This window comes from Puma concolor, chromosome D3, assembly GCF_028749965.1.
Source record: "Puma concolor isolate L17-30 chromosome D3, mPumCon1.1.hap2, whole genome shotgun sequence".
NCBI classification, from domain to species: Eukaryota; Metazoa; Chordata; class Mammalia; order Carnivora; family Felidae; genus Puma; species Puma concolor.
The window spans coordinates 44807408-44825541 of NC_141678.1; the positions used below are offsets into that span (position 1 = coordinate 44807408).

The window sequence follows — 18134 nt, forward strand, 5'->3', positions numbered from 1 at the left end:
TTGGGCTTAGTGATGACACTGTGGATCCTGCTTGGGATTCTCTCTCTCCCTGTCTTTCTGCTCCTCCCCCACGCACGTGCATGCCCTTTCTCTCTCTCAAAATAAGTAAATAAGTTAAAAAAAAACCCAAAACTGTAGTAACAGTTTATGTAAATGTAAAACTGAGAAGGAAAGGGCAAGTGGGCTTCAAGACTGGGCAGTTTAAGGAAATTCTTTTCTTAAAAACAAGTTAGGGCTCAGGATAATAATCTTCAAAGTGGCTCTAGGAATTGGTATACATAGTTCCTGAAGGATCCATGTTGATTTAGATTATGAATGGAGGCTTCCCTACCTCCTTATTCCACACTATGCCCCCAAAACTGGTACTATTAAAAATGTGGCATGTCAACAAAAGATTAGATTTGTAAGACTTAGAAAACAGTCTTTAAGTTGGCTTTTACAGGAAGGCAGGCTAAAATCTGAGATTGCCCAAACAAAAAGGTCAAGCTTTACAAGGGGACACACTAGAGTTTTAGCCTTCCCTTATCTGTAAATTCTTTTAGTTGTTCAGGTTGAGTTTTAAGAATCCTCGCTGATTTCCCTTTTGTTTTTTCATATTACTTATCTGGTAATGAGTAATTACCATCAGTAAATCCTGTTGGCTCTTCAAATCATATCCAGAATTTGAACATTTTTTTATCCTTTCTGCTGTTACCATCCTAGTCTTCACACTTCTTCCCCCAAATATCCTCATAGCTTTCTCTCTCTCACATCTTCAGCTATTCTTTGGCTGGGAGGCCATCCCTTGGCTGTCATCTAATCCTTCTTCCCTCCAGCATTTTCCCTATGGCCCTTTTACTACCTAAAATTTACATTTTATTTACTTATTTTGTTGATAATATTCTATCTCCCCCACTAGAATGTAAACTCTATGAGGGTAGGGACTTTATTTTGTCCATTGTTGTATCACCACTATCCAGAACAATACTGAGCTTGTAGTAGGAACCCATTAAATACTCACTGAATGAATCAACCAGAATACACCACTTCCAAACAATTGTGTTGAAGTTTTAGCATGATCAGAATACCAGCATCTTGATGAATTGAATGAGTTTTAGGAAAAAAAGAAGTAAAATACTACTAATTATATCTGGGGATAATAAAATAGTTTAACTAATTTACTGAAAGTGTCAGTATATTCAGGAAATGTTTAATTCCATTGATGTTAAAAATCATGGTAGTTACTGAGAGGATTCTGGGAATATAGTGATGTAGGAAGTAGTAGAAATTCATCGCCCCACCTAGATAACAACAGTACTTGTAGAATTCTTTCTGATGTAACTATTTTAGAACTCTGGATTCTGTTGAAATCTTGGTACTTCTAGGGGAAGGGTTGGAGATTAATTGTGGTCAATGTTGTCAATTTTAGCTCTTAATTCAGCAGGAACTACCTATATGCCAGCCTTTAGCCCAGTGGCAGGCAGCCGTGTTTATGTTCCTAGATCAGCTTGCAGGAGTCAGGGTGGGCAACAAGGACTCTTTTCTTTTTTTTTTTTTTTTTTTTAAATTTTTTTTTTTCAACATTTATTTATTTTTGGGACAGAGAGAGACAGAGCATGAACGGGGGAGGGGCAGAGAGAGAGAGGGAGACACAGAATCGGAAACAGGCTCCAGGCTCTGAGCCATCAGCCCAGAGCCCGACGTGGGGCTCGAACTCGCGGACTGCAAGATCGTGACCTGGCTGAAGTCGGACGCTTAACCGACTGCGCCACCCAGGCGCCCCACAAGGACTCTTTTCTACAAACATCAGGGTCTGTGTTCTGATCACTGATTGCTGCTTCTGATCATGGAGGTGGAGACACAGAGGTGGGCCGCTGTTGTACCCTCCCATTGTTGTAAGCCATTCCCCCTTCGCTGAAGTGACTTCCAGAAGATTTGAAGATTGGTACACCCTCCCCCTCTCCCCCCCGCCCCCCCTTTTTTTCTTTTTCTCCTTCTGGGATCCTGGCATTAAAGACTAGGACATCCAAAAGCAACTACTGTGAGAAACTAGAAGGTCACTGCACATGCCCAAGGAAAGGTGCAGGTTCAGAAAAGACCTTTTTACACCTTAGGCTATAAGCACAAAGAAAGCCTAAAACAATTAAAAACAAAACAGGAAAAAAAAACCCAGAAAACCCTGCAAAAGGGGAAGCATCTGATTTTAAGAGTTACCGTGTTATTAGAATCAAATGTCCAGATTTCAACAAAAAAAATCACAAGGCATACAAAGAAATAGGAAAGTATGATCCATTTAAAAGAAGAAAAATAAGGCAACAGAAACTGCTTGCGATAAAACCAGATATAGGCTTACTAGACAAAGACTCTAAAACAGTTATCTTAAAGGTGCTCCAAGAACTAATTGAAGATGAGAAGAAAGTCAAGAAAATGATGTATGAACAAAATGGAAATAACAGTGAACACAAAGATAACCTAAAAAGAAATCAAGAAGAAATTCTAAAGTTGAAAAGTACGATAACTGAAGTGAAAAATTCATGGAGATATACAAATACAGATTTAACCAGACAGAAGAAAGACCCAGTGAACTAGAAGATAAGACAATGAAAATTATGGAGTCTGAGGAGTAGAAGGAAAAAAGATTGAAGAAAAAATGAACAGAGCCTTAGGGACCTGTGGGACACTATCAGGTGGACCATGATATGCACTGTGGGAATTTGAGGAGAAGAGATGGCGGGGGGGGGGGGGGGGAGGAGGAGCAGAGAGATTATTTGAAGAAACTGTGGCCCAAAACTTTCCCAAATTTGATGAAAGACCTGATTACAAACATCCAAGAAGCACAGTGAATTCCAAGTAGGATGAACTCAAAGAGACCTATGCTGAGACACACACAATATCATCAAACTTCAAGAGCCAAGGCCAAAGAATCTTGAAAGCAGCAACAGAGGTAACTTGTCACTTATAAGGAATCCTCATAAGATTTTCAGATTTCTCATCAGAAACTTTGGAGTCCAGAAGATAGTGGACTGATGTATTCAAGGTGCTAAAAAGAACACACACACACACACACACACACACACACACACACACACACAGTCAACCAAAAATCCTGTGTCTGGTAAAACTGTCCTTCAAAAATGGCAGAGAAATTAAGACATTCCCTAAAACTGAGGGAGTTTGTTACCACTATGCCTGCCTTGCAAGAAATCCCAAAAGGAGTCCTGCAGGGTGAAATGAGTTGTTTTAGGTAGTAACTTGAAGCCATAAGAAGAAATAAAATCACTGTAAAGGTAAAATATGTAGGCATTTATAAAAGATAGCATTATTTTAACAATATATTGTCTATAATTCTTTCTTTTGTTTCCCACATGGTTTAAGAGACTAATACATGAAAAAATTATTAGTCTAAAATCTAGTATTATTGTAATTTTGGTTTGTAAATCTACATTTTGTTTTCTGCATAATTTAACAACTGATGGATTTAAAAAAAATTATATTTTTGGGCACACAATGTACAAAGTTGTAATTTTGTGGTGACAGTAACTGAAAGTGTTGTGAATGGACCTGTTAATGAGTTTTTGTAGGTTATTGAAGTTAGGCTGGTATAAATTTGAAATTAGTATTATAACTTTAGGAAGTTAAATATAACCCCCATGGTGACTGAAGAAAATAGATATAGAATATACATGAAAGGAAATGAGAAGGGAATTAAAATGTTTCACTTCAAAATAACAATTAAATATAAAAGAGGACATTAATTTGGAAAATGAGGCAACAAAAGCTGTATGGTATCTAGAAAATATATAGGAAGATGACAACAGTAAGTTATTCCTGATCAATAATTACTTCAAATGTAGGTGGATTAAAGTATAAAAGACAGAGACTGGCAGAATGGATTAAAAATGATGTAATATATTCTCTGTATAAGAGACTCAGTTTAGGTGCATAGATACATAAGTTTAAAGTGAAAGGATGGAGAAAGATATTAATGCAAATAGTAACCAAAAGAGAGCAGGAGTAGCTCCACTAATTTTAGACAGAATAGAATTTAAGTCATGAAGGTTATAAAAGACAGAGATGGGCATTATTTTTAAAAAGTTCAATACAGCAAGAAGATATGACAATTATAAATATTTATATACTTAATAATAGACCAAACAGATGAAAAAAATTGACAGAAGTGACGGGAGAAATAAACATTTTTACAATAGTACCTTGAGACTTCAGTATCCTACTCTCAGTAATGGATAGAACAACACAATAAAGCCAAATAGAGCTAATAGACATCTATGGAACACTCCACCTAACAACAGCGTGCACATTCTTTTCAAGTGCACCTTGTACGTTCTTCAGGACAGACCATACGTTAAGTTGCATATTAAGGCTGAGTAGATTTAAAAAGGTAGATGTCTTACAGAGTATCTTCTCTGACCACAATGTGATGAAGTTTCAAATCAATAACAGAGGAAAAACTGGAAAATTCACAAATTTGTGGAAATTAAAATTAAAATTGCAATGAATGGATCAAAGAAATTGCAAGGGAAATAAGACAATACTTAGAGATGAATGAAAACAAAAGCGGAACATAACTAAAACCTGTGAGATGTAGTGAAAGCAGTATGAAAGAGAAGTTTATAGCTATACATGGGTACATTTAAAAGATAGATCAGATAGGGTTGCCTGGGTGGCTCAGTCATTGAAGTGTCTGACTTTGGCTCAGGTCATGATCTTGCAGTTTGTGGGTTTGAGCCCCACGTTGGGCTCTATGCTGACAGCTCAGAGCCTGGAGCCTGCTTCAGATTCTGTGTCTCCCTCTTTCTCTGCTCCTTCCCAACTAAGGCTTTGTCTCTCTCTCAAAAATAAATAAACAGTAAAAAAAAAAAAAAAAATTTCAGGGAGCCTGGGTAGTTCAGTCTGTTAAGTGTCCGACTCTTGATTTCAGCTCAGGTCATGATCTCAGGGTTGTGAGATTGAGCTCCACAGCGTGGAACCTGCTTGGGATACTCTTTCTGCCCCTCTCTCTCTGCTCCTCCCCTGCTTGTGTATGCACTCTTAAAATAAACATTAATAAATAAACAATGATAATAACAAAATAGTAAACAAAAATAAATAAACATTAAAAAAAGACTCTGAGTACTAAAATCAGAAATGAAAGTGGGGACATTACCATTCCAAAGAAATGGAAAGGTGTATAAGTGAGTACTTTAAAGAGTTGTATGCCAACAAATGGGATAACCTAGATGAACTGGACAAATACCTAGAAACACAAAACCTAAGACTGAATCATGAAGATACAGGAAATCTGAATAGACCTATAGCTAGTAAGAAGATTGAATCAGTAATTTAAAAAAATACCCTGACAAAGAAAAGCCCTGGAACTGATTGATTCACTGATGAACTCTACCAGACATTTAAAGAGCTAATACCAGTTCTCAGATTTTTCAAAAATGTCAGAGGAGAGAACACTTCCTAACTCATTTTATGAAGCCTGCTTTACCCTGATGTCATAGCCAGACAAAGTTACTATAAGAAAACTACAAACCAATATCCCTTGTGAAGAATGATATAAAGTTTCTCAACAAAATACTAACAAACCAAATTCAGCATATTAAAAGGATTATACACCATGACCAAGTGGGATTTATTCTTGGACTAAAGGAAAGTTTAGCATACAAAAATCGATCAATGTGATAGCACCACATTAACAGAATGAAGGGAGAAAACCATGTGACCATCTCAATTGATGTAGAAACATTTGATTAAATTCAGTACCCTTTTATGATTAAAAAACCCCCAGCAAACTAGGAATGGAAGGAAACAACCTTGACATAATAAAAACCATATATGAAAAACTGAAAATTTGTCCTCTGGGATCAGGAAAAAGGTAAGGATACTCACTTTTCCACTCACATTCAACATGGTACTGGAAGTCCTAGCCAGAGTAATTAGGCATGAAAAAGAAATAAAAGGCATCAACCTTGGAAAGGAAGAAGTAAAATTATCTCTGCAGATTATGTGATCCTTTTATCTAGAAAACCCTAAAGTTCCACACAAAAAACTTTTAGAACTAATTAAGATATTCAGCAAAGTGTCAGGATACAAAGTCAATGTACAAAAGCTAGCTGTATTTCTGTACACTAACCATCAACAATCAGTAGGGGATATTAAGAAAACAACTCCATTTACAATAGCAACAAAAATAATTAGGAGTTAATTTAACCAAAGAGGTGAAAGACTTGTACAATGAAAACTACAAAATACTGCTGAAAGAAATTATAGAAGACATATGCAAATAGAAACCTATTTCATGTTCATGGATTGGAAGAATTTATATAATGATGTCAGTACTGTCCAAACTAATCCACATGTTCAGTGCAAACCTTGTCAAAATATTAGTGATTTTTTTTTCCAGAAATGGAAAAATCCATTCTATAGTTCAGTATGTCATCTCAAGATACCCTGAGATAGCCAAAACCATCTTGAAAAGGAATAAAAAATCTGGGAGACTCATTCTTCCTGATTTCAAAATTTACTGCAAAGGTACAATACTCAAAACAGTTTGGTACTGGCATAAAGACAGATCTATAACTCAGTGGAACAGAATAAAGAGTCCATTAATCCTTGCATACATGGTCAAATAATTTTTGACAAAGGCGCCAAGAGTATTCAGTGAGGAAAGGACAGTCTTTTCAATAGATGGTGCTGGGAAAACAGGATATCTATGTACAAAAGAATGAAGATGGACCCTTACCTCAAATCATCTACAGAAATTAACTCAGTAGGTCAAAGACTTAAATGCAAAAGCTAAAAGTATAAAACTCTTAGAAGAAAACATTGGGCAAAGCTCACAACATTGGATTTGGCAGTGATTTGTTGGCACATGCAGCAGAAGAAGAAATAGGCAAATTGGACTTCCATGAAAATTGAAAAATTCTGTGCACCAAAGGACACTATCAACCAAGAAAAGGCAACCTACAGAATATGGGACAATACGGGCAAATTGTATGTCTGATAATGGGTCGATGTCCAGGATATGGAGAATACTTAAAACTTAACAACAATAACAAAACCTGATTCAAAACTGGACAAAGGGAGAGAGGGAAGATGGCGGCGTAGGAGGACACTGGGCTCACCGCGCGTTCTGCTGATCACTTAGATTCCACCTACACCTGCCTAAATAACCCAGAAAACCACCAGAGGATTAGCAGAACGGAGTCGCCGGAGCCAAGCGCAGACGAGAGGCCCACGGAAGAGGGTAGGAAGGGCGGCGAGGCGGTGCGCGCTCCACGGACTGGCGGGAGGGAGCCGGGGCGGAGGGGCGGCTCGCCAGCCAAGCAGAGCCCCCGAGTCTGGCTTGCAAAAAGCGGAGGGGCCTGACGGACTGTGTTCCGACAGCAAGCGCGACTTAGCGTCTGGGAGGTCATAAGTTAACAGCTCTGCTCAGAAAGCGGGAAGGCTGGAGGACAAAGGGAAGGAGAGCTGCTGAGCCCCCGGACAACAGAGCTCAGTTTGGTGGGGAACAAAGGCGCTCGCCAGCGCCATCTCCCCCGCCCATCCCCCAGCCAAAATCCCAAAGGGAACCAGTTCCTGCCAGGGAACTTGCTTGCTCCGCGCAAACACCCAACTCTGCGCTTCTGCGGAGCCAAACCTCCGGCAGCGGATCTGACTCCCTCCTGCTGCCACAGGGCCCCTCCTGAAGTGGATCACCTAAGGAGAAGCAAGCTAAGCCTGCCCCTCCTGCCCCTGTGCACCTTGCCTACCCACCCCAGCTAAGACGCCAGATCCCCAGCATCACAAGCCTGGCAGTGTGCAAGTAGCCCAGACAGGCCACCCCACCCCACAGTGAATCCCTCCCCTAGGAGAGGGGAAGAGAAGGCACGCACCAGTCTGACTGTGGCCCCAGCGGTGGGCTGGGGGCAGACATCAGGTCTGACTGCGGCTCCGCCCACCAACTCCAGTTATACACCACAGCACAGGGGAAGTGCCCTGCAGGTCCTCACCACGCCAGGGACTATCCAAAATGACCAAGCGGAAGAATTCCCCTCAGAAGAATCTCCAGGAAATAACAACAGCTAATGAGCTGATCAAAAAGGATTTAAATAATATAAAAGAAAGTGAATTTAGAATAATAGTCATAAAATTAATCGCTGGGCTTGAAAACAGTATAGCTGACAGCAGAGAATCTCTTGCTACAGAGATCAAGGGACTAAGGAACAGTCACGAGGAGCTGAAAAACGCTTTAAACGAAATGCATAACAAAATGGAAACCACCACGGCTCGGATTGAAGAGGCAGAGGAGAGAATAGGTGAACTAGAAGATAAAGTTATGGAAAAAGAGGAAGCTGAGAAAAAGAGAGATAAAAAAATCCAGGAGTATGAGGGGAAAATTAGAGAACTAAGTGATACACTAAAAAGAAATAATATATGCATCATTGGTATCCCAGAGGAGGAAGAGAGAGGGAAAGGTGCTGAAGGGGTACTTGAAGAAATAATAGCTGAGAACTTCCCTGAACTGGGGAAGGAAAAAGGCAGTGAAATCCAAGAGGCACAGAGAACTCCCTTCAGACGTAACTTGAATCGATCTTCTGCACGACATATCATAGTGAAACTGGCAAAATACAAGGATAAAGAGAAAATTCTGAAAGCAGCAAGGGGTAAACGTGCCCTCACATATAAAGGGAGACCTATAAGACTCGTGACTGATCTCTCTTTTGAAACTTGGCAGGCCAGAAAGAATTGGCACGAGATTTTCAGTGTGCGAGACAGAAAAAATACGCAGCCGAGAATCCTTTATCCAGCAAGTCTGTCATTTAGAATAGAAGGAGAGATAAAGGTCTTCCCAAACAAACAAAAACTGAAGGAATTTGTCACCACTAAACCAGCCCTACAAGGGATCCTAAGGGGGACCCTGTGAGACAAAGTACCAGAGACATCACTACAAGCATAAAACATACAGACATCACAATGACTGTAAACCCATATCTTTCTATAATAACACTGAATGTAAATGGATTAAATGCGCCAACCAAAAGACATAGGGTATCAGAATGGATAAAAAAACAAGACCCATCTATTTGCTGTCTACAAGAGACTCATTTTAGACCTGAGGACACCTTTAGATTGAGAGTGAGGGGATGGAGATCTATTTATCATGCTACTGGAAGCCAAAAGAAAGCTGGAGTAGCCATCCTTATACCAGACAAACTAGACTTTAAATTAAAGGCTGTAACAAGAGATGAAGAAGGACATTATATAATAGTGACAGGGTCTATCCATCAGGAAGAGCTAACAATTATAAATGTCTATGCGCCGAATACCGGAGCACCCAAATATATAAAACAATTACTCATAAACATAAGCAACCTTATTGAGAAGAATGTGGTAATTGCAGGGGACTTTAACACCCCACTTACAGAAATGGATAGATCATCTGGACACACGGTCAATAAAGAAACAAGGGCCCTGAATGAGACATTGGATCAGATGGACTTGACAGATATATTTAGAACTCTGCATCCCAAAGCAACAGAATATACTTTCTTCTCGAGTGCACATGGAACATTCTCCAAGATAGATCATATACTGGGTCACAAAACAGCCCTTCATAAGTTTACAAGAATTGAAATCATACCATGCATACTTTCAGACCACAATGCTATGAAGCTTGAAATCAACCACAGAAAAAAGTCTGGAAAACCTCCAAAAGCATGGAGGTTAAAGAACACCCTACTAACGAATGAGTGGGTCAACCAGGCAATTAGAGAAGAAATTAAAAAATATATGGAAACAAACGAAAATGAAAATACAACAATCCAAACGCTTTGGGGCGCAGCGAAGGCAGTCCTGAGAGGAAAATACATTGCAATCCAGGCCTATCTCAAGAAACAAGAAAAATCCCAAATACAAAATCTAACAGCACAGCTAAAGGAAATAGAAGCAGAACAGCAAAGGCAGCCTAAACCCAGCAGAAGAAGAGAAATAATAAAGATGAGAGCAGAAATAAACAATATGGAATCTAAAAAAACTGTAGAGCAGATCAATGAAACCAAGAGTTGGTTTTTTGAAAAAATAAACAAAATTGACAAACCTCTAGCCAGGCTTCTCAAAAAGAAAAGGGAGATGACCCAAATAGATAAAATCATGAATGAAAATGGAATTATTACAACCAATCCCTCAGAGATACAAACAGTTATCAGGGAATACTATGAAAAATTATATGCCAACAAATTGGACAACCTGGAAGAAATGGACAAATTCCTGAACACCCACACTCTTCCAAAACTCAATCAGGAGGAAATAGAAAGCTTGAACAGACCCATCACCAGCGAAGAAATTGAATCGGTTATCAAAAATCTCCCAACAAATAAGAGTCCAGGACCAGATGGCTTCCCAGGGGAGTTCTACCAGACGTTTAAAGCAGAGATAATACCTATCCTTCTCAAGCTATTCCAAGAAATAGAAAGGGAAGGAAAACTTCCAGACTCATTCTATGAAGCCAGTATGACTTTGATTCCTAAACCAGACAGAGACCCAGTAAAAAAAGAGAACTACAGGCCAATATCCCTGATGAATATGGATGCAAAAATTCTCAATAAGATACTAGCAAATCGAATTCAACGGCATATAAAAAGAATTATTCACCATGATCAAGTGGGATTCATTCCTGGGATGCAGGGCTGGTTCAACATTCGCAAATCAATCAACGTGATACATCACATTAACAAAAAAAAAAGAGAAGAACCATATGATCCTGTCAATCGATGCAGAAAAGGCCTTTGACAAAATCCAGCACCCTTTCTTAATAAAAACTCTTGAGAAAGTCGGGATAGAAGGAACATACTTAAACATCATAAAAGCCATTTATGAAAAGCCCACAGCTAACATCATCCTCAACGGGGAAAAACTGAGAGCTTTTTCCCTGAGATCAGGAACACGACAGGGATGTCCACTCTCACTGCTGTTGTTTAACATAGTGCTGGAAGTTCTAGCATCAGCAATCAGACAACAAAAGGAAATCGAAGGCATCAAAATTGGCAAAGATGAAGTCAAGCTTTCGCATTTTGCAGATGACATGATATTATACATGGAAAATCCGATAGACTCCACCAAAAGTCTGCTAGAACTGATACATGAATTCAGCAAAGTTGCAGGATACAAAATCAATGTACAGAAATCAGTTGCATTCTTATACACTAACAATGAAGCAACAGAAAGACAAATAAAGAAACTGATCCCATTCACAATTGCACCAAGAAGCATAAAATACCTAGGAATAAATCTAACCAAAGATGTAAAGGATCTGTATGCTGAAAACTATAGAAAGCTTATGAAGGTAATTGAAGAAGATTTAAAGAAATGGAAAGACATTCCCTGCTCATGGATTGGAAGAATAAATATTATCAAAATGTCAATACTACCCAAAGCTATCTACACATTCAATGCAATCCCAATCAAAATTGCACCAGCATTCTTCTCGAAACTAGAACAACCAATCCTAAAATTCATATGGAACCACAAAAGGCCCCGAATAGCCAAAGTAATTTTGAAGAAGAAGACCAAAGCAGGAGGCATCACAATCCCAGACTTTAGCCTCTACTACAAAGCTGTCATCATCAAGACAGCATGGTATTGGCACAAAAACAGACACATAGACCAATGGAATAGAATAGAAACCCCAGAACTAGACCCACAAACATATGGCCAACTCATCTTTGATAAAGCAGGAAAGAACATCCAATGGAAAAAAGACAGTCTCTTTAACAAATGGTGCTGGGAGAACTGGACAGCAACATGCAGAAGGTTGAAACTAGACCACTTTCTCACACCATTCACAAAAATAAACTCAAAATGGATAAAGGACCTGAATGTGAGACAGGAAACCATCAAAACCTTAGAGGAGAAAGCAGGAAAAGACCTCTCTGACCTCAGCCGTAGCAATGTCTTCCTCGACACATCCCCAAAGGCAAGGGAATTAAAAGCAAAAGTGAATTACTGGGACCTTATGAAGATAAAAAGCTTCTGCACAGCAAAGGAAACAACCAACAAAACTAAAAGGCAACCAACGGAATGGGAAAAGATATTTGCAAATGACATATCGGACAAAGGGCTAGTATCCAAAATCTATAAAGAGCTCACCAAACTCCACACCCGAAAAGCAAATAACCCAGTGAAGAAATGGGCAGAAAACATGAATAGACACTTCTCTAAAGAAGACATCCGGATGGCCAACAGGCACATGAAAAGATGTTCAGCGTCGCTCCTTATCAGGGAAATACAAATCAAAACCACACTCAGGTATCACCTCACGCCAGTCAGAGTGGCCAAAATGAACAAATCAGGAGACTATAGATGCTGGAGAGGATGTGGAGAAACGGGAACCCTCTTGCACTGTTGGTGGGAATGCAAATTGGTGCAGCCGCTCTGGAAAGCAGTGTGGAGGTTCCTCAGAAAATTAAAAATAGACCTACCCTATGACCCAGCAATAGCACTGCTAGGAATTTATCCAAGGGACACAGGAGTACTGATGCATAGGGGCACTTGTACCCCAATGTTCATAGCAGCACTCTCAACAATAGCCAAATTATGGAAAGAGCCTAAATGTCCATCAACTGATGAATGGATAAAGAAATTGTGGTTTATATACACAATGGAGTACTACGTGGCAATGAGAAAAAATGAAATATGGCCTTTTGTAGCAACGTGGATGGAACTGGAGAGTGTGATGCTAAGTGAAATAAGCCATACAGAGAAAGACAGATACCATATGGTTTCACTCTTATGTGGATCCTGAGAAACTTAAGAGAAACCCATGGGGAAGGGGAAAAAAAAAAAAAAAAAGAGGTTAGAGTGGGAGAGAGCCAAAGCATAAGAGACTGTTGAGAACTGAGAACAAACTAAGGGTTGATGGGGGGTGGGAGGGAGGAGAGGGTGGGTGATGGGTACTGAGGAGGGCACCTTTTGGGATGAGCACTGGGTGTTGTATGGAAACCAATTTGACAATAAATTTCATATATAAATAAAAAAAAAAAACTGGACAAAGGACTTGAATAGACATTTTCCAAATAATATATGGATGGCTCATAAGCACCTGAAAAGATGCTAAACATCACAAATCATTAGGGAAATGTAAATCAAAAGCATAATGAGATACCACCTCACAGCTAGCTAGTCAGATGGCTACTATAAAAAAAAAAAAAGAAAAAAAGCCAAACAGAAAATATGTGAGGATGTGGAGAAATTGGAACCCTTTGGGGAGGTTGGTGAGGATGTAAAATTGTATGGCTGCTGTGGAAAACAGTATGGTGATTTGTTAAAAATAGAATTACCGTATGATCCAACAATTCCATCTCTGGGTATATACCCACAAGAATTGAAAGAACAGTGTTCATATCATTATTCAAAGTAGCTAAAAATTGGAAGCAACCTAAGTATTCTTGATTTATGAATGGCTAAACAAAATGTGATATATACATACAATGGAGTATTATTTACTTAAAAAGAAAGGTAATTTTGCCTCATGCTACAATGTGGATGAACCTTGAGGACATGATGCTAAATGAAATAAGACAATTGCAAAATACAAATACTGTATGCTTCCATTTATGTGAAGTACCTGGACTAGTCAAAAATCATAGAGACAGAAAGTAGAATAATGTTTTCCAGGGGTTGGGAAGAGGGACAATGGAGAATTATTGTGTAAAAGGTATAGTTTTAGTTTTACAAGATGAGTTCTGGAGATGGATGGTGGTGATGGGTGCATAACAATATGAATATGTTTAATATCACTGAATTTTATACTTAGAGATGGTTAAGATGATAAATTTTATGTTACTTGTATTTTACAGTAAAAAAAAATCATTTAAAAAACATGATTGTAGGGGCACCTGTGTGGCTCAGTTGGTTAAGCATCTGACTCTTGGTTTCAGCTTAGGTCATGCTCTCACGGTTTGTGGGTTCAAGCCCCACATTGGGCTCTGCACTGACAGTACAAAGCCTGCTTAGGATTCTTTCTGTCTTTGCCCATCCCCTGCTCATGCTTGCTCTCTCTCAAAATGAATAAATGAACTTAAAAAAAAACAAACAAACCATGATTGTAGGGATGCCTTGGTGGGTCAGTCAATTAAGTGTCCAACTCTTGATTTTGGCTCAGGTCATGATCTCATGTTTGTGAGATTAAGCCCCGCATCAGGCTCCATGCTGAGCTTGGAGCCTGCTTAGGATCTCTCTCTTACGCCCTCTCCCCTTCTCCCCCACCACTGCCACTCTCGCTCTGCCCCTACCCCTCACATGTGCACATGCTCTGTCTCTTGAAAAAAATAAAACCAAAAAACCCATGATTGTAATTAAGGCATATTAAAGATTCAACTCTGTACCCATGTTGGTTCTTACTAGCTAGTAGGTACTGTGGTGCATCCTGGGGATAAAGATGACAAAGATACAGTTGTAGCCCAAAAGAAACTCGCAGTCAAATAAGAATAATGTACTTGGAGGGGTTCCTAAGTGGTTCAGTTGGTTAAGCACCAACTCTTGGTTTCTGCTCAGATCATGATCTCATGGTTCAAGCCCTGCATCAGGCTCTATGCTGGCAGCACAGAGTCCTCTTGGGATTCCCTCTCTCTCTCTTTCTCTCTCTCTCTCTGTTCCTCCCCTTGCTTGCACTCTCACTCTCTCTCAAAAATAAAAATAAACATTTTAAAAATGATGTACTTGAAAACAAATAATTATACTACAGAGTGATAATAAGATTTTGTGAGAGGGGATGTTTCATAGGGGAGGGAGAGGTTGTCTGAGCTGAATTGTAAAGGGTATCTGTTCTCAAGCCAACAAGGTGAGGAATCAACGCATTGATATCTGGGGTGAAGTATATGAACATAGGGGGTCAAATAAGTTGGTAAGTTAGAGTTTTATATGTGAAGCAATGATGGCAGCAGATGAATATGATATGGTCCACAGAAATAGGTTTTAAAAGAGGTTTGTTATTTATATAGTAGGGTTACATTAGAGTTTTAAACATAGATGTTATACTTTACAGAGGGAATTTGTGTGTGTGTGTGTGTGAGAGAGAGAGAGAGCAAGATAGAGAGGGAGCGAGAGAGTGCGCAGAATGGATTGGGGTAAAATAAAGTGGAGGCAGGGTAAGCTGTGGCAATAAGTTAGGTGACTGAGAATCAAGACCTAAATTAATTCGTGGTAGGACTGGAGAAGAGAGAAGAGATCTGAATGTAAATTGAAGAGTAACAAGCATAGAATTTTGTGTTTGTATATTTTGTGTCTCAGGGAGAGGAAGTAGGTGAGCATAACTTACACATACTGATTTTGTTGACCATATGGTTTGTGGTTCTGTCAGCTAACCTAGGGAATGAGAGCAGATTTTGCAAAGTTCAGAGGAAAGAGGGGGATAAGAGGGTAGAAAGACCCAAGAGCAGGTTTAATTTGAGGCCCCTGCACAAATCCTTTCAGGTAGCCTTATTGAGATCAGCTGTGATCCTGTCCCTCAACATCTCATTTGGTGCCAGGATGGGAGACATAATAATGAGCTTCTATTAGGTGTATTTGGATACTACAAATGGATTCAGAAGAAAGCAACAAAACCTATTCAAGTTTTTATGCAGCTGAGGTTTTTTATTTTGAAGAAAAACAAAGTAATTGTTTTCTACTGTATATATTTTCCAGAATCTTGAAGTTTCTCTTATGTATATATCCTTTTGACATATAAGAGTTTTTAATTTTTTAGTGGTTTTTTTTGTGTAAATAAATTGTTGACAGGACCTGCATAACAGTGTTTCAGTAACAGCTTTCTAACAATCATAAACATATGGTACATTTCATAAATAGTTCCTGTTTTTATTTGGCGAGTGTTAGTGGATTGATGTTATTTTTAACAGAAGAACCACTTAGATTGCCTTAAAAATTATAACAAAAAAAAATCTAAACAAATTACAGGGAAGGAAGAGCTTAAATCTAAGATTCTGAAACATAATGCTACTAGAGAGGTTTCATCTCTTTGTCTCTCTGTCTCACACACACACACACACACACAAATCTAGAATTTTCTTTTGTAAAAAGCTGATTTCTCTGGGTTGCTTAAATATAATGCTCAGAGACACATGAGTTGAATCAAATCTTTCACGTGGTAGCGTGCTAGTTCCTTTATGCTCAAGGTTGACAGGTAACAACTAGTTTGGCTTAGTTGGCATATTAGTAAGGTAGAAGTACTGCTGAGTTATAGTTTCCTACCTTTGCAAGGGAGGTTGTCAAATTGTTGTGAACCCCTATATTAGCGGTTTTACTTTTAATATCTGTCTGAGAATATTCTAAGGCTAAAAACTATTTTGAATTCAGCAACTGTTTTGAACTGTTGTTTTTTTGTTTTTTTTGTTTTTTTGTTTTTAATTTTTATTTATTTTTTTTAATTTTTTTTTTAACGTTTATTTATTTTTGAGACAGAGAGAGACAGAGCATGAACGGGGGAGGGTCAGAGAGAGGGAGACACAGAATCTGAAACAAGCTCCAGGCTCTGAGCTGTCAACACAGAGCCCGACGCGGGGCTCGAACTCACGGACCGTGAGATCATGACCTGAGCCGAAGTCGGCCGCCCAACCGACTGAGCCACCCAGGCGCCCCTGTTGTTTTGTTTTTAATTTAAATCTGTGAAAAGTAGTTCAAATAATGCTGAGTACCATATGGATTTTCAAACCACTTGCTAAAACTGGACTCCATGAGAGGGAAGGACTGTGGGTTGGGAATCATTGCTCTGGAGAAAGTCTCAGAGCGTGCTTACTTCTGAGTGTCAGAATTTGAGATGTCTGAAATAAAGATAGTATCCTTATAATACATATCTCCATCTGGATCGAGCAAAGTGATGGGACTTCTTTTTTAGTGTAGACTATGTATATTATCTTCATGGTACAGTATGGACATTTTTTTCCTCTTTAAAAAGTTGTTTCTTATATTTGAAAAAATAAGTAATTGGGTCTTTCTCTGCCTCTCATCTCCAGAAATATGCCTGTTATAAAAGGTAAGACTTTAGGGGTACCTGGATGGTTCAGTCAGTTAAGCACCAACTCTTGATTTTGGCTCAGGTCATGATCTCGCCATTCATGAGATTGGGCCCCATGTGGGACTCTGTGCTGATTTAGCAGAGCTTGCTTGGGGTTCTCTCCCTCCTTCTCTCTCTGCCCCTACCCTGCTTGTGCATACCTCCCCACCCCACCCCCGCCAAGTAAATAAATGAACTTAAAAAAAGGTAAGGCATACCTCCTGGATTTTTCTGAAATAATTTTGGGTTTTGGATATGTCAAGTTATGCTGATTTGTGTGTCATTTTTTTATCTTTTCAGGTAGTACTTAAATTTTTTCTGTTCTTGAATATAGAGAAGAATGTATCCTCACTAGCCAGAGATAACCAATGTTAATATATTGATATATTTCTCTCAAAGTTAATTGAGATCTCAATTTGGCATCCTGTCTTTTTTAAATTGCTCAACTAATATTTATATAATTTTTATGTCATTAAAAAGCCTTTGTAAAATTTTTTGAATGGAAAGAACGTTTATAAATGGTTGTCTCATCATTTAACATTTTCCTAATGTTGGCTTACCATCATCACTGTTAACTTCTGATAAAAGTATTGGTCCACTATATATGTGAAATAGTGTATTGATCCAGGTTCATCATTTCTGTTTGGAGTTAATCACTGTTCAAGTGACTTGCTAGTTATTTTGTTGGCTCTGTTCTTTGTAACCTTTTCTCACATTAATCTGGTTCTTGATGAATTATTATAGCTTCAGGTATTATTTTTATTTCTAAAATAATTCACTCACTAATTCAGATTTCAATGATGATGTTTAGGATAAAGATGGAGATCGAGCTGTTCACCACGCAGCTTTTGGAGATGAAGGTGCTGTTATAGAAGTACTGCACCGGGGCAGTGCTGATTTGAATGCTCGCAACAAGCGCCGACAGACACCACTTCATATTGCTGTTAATAAGGGCCATCTTCAGGTTGTGAAGACTTTATTGGACTTCGGCTGTCATCCTAGTCTCCAGGTAAAGTCTTTCATGAAGAATATTCTGCAGGCATTGCTAGGATTCTGTTAAAGCGAAGTACTAAGTTCTCTGGTAAGCATTCCTTTGTTACCAGTTCATTGTGTATGTTCG

The 18134-nt window shown here is 38.9% G+C and overlaps 1 protein-coding gene across 1 annotated transcript in view; it reads left to right on the forward strand.

The window, feature by feature from the left end:
- MIB1 (MIB E3 ubiquitin protein ligase 1) overlaps positions 1–18134 on the forward strand; it is a 135541-nt gene that overhangs the window by 58727 nt on the left and 58680 nt on the right. Inside the window, exon 11 of the mRNA XM_025931201.2 lies at positions 17826–18023. Within this exon, the coding sequence (XP_025786986.1) occupies positions 17826–18023 (198 nt within the window). The remainder of the gene's footprint in view (positions 1–17825; positions 18024–18134) is intronic.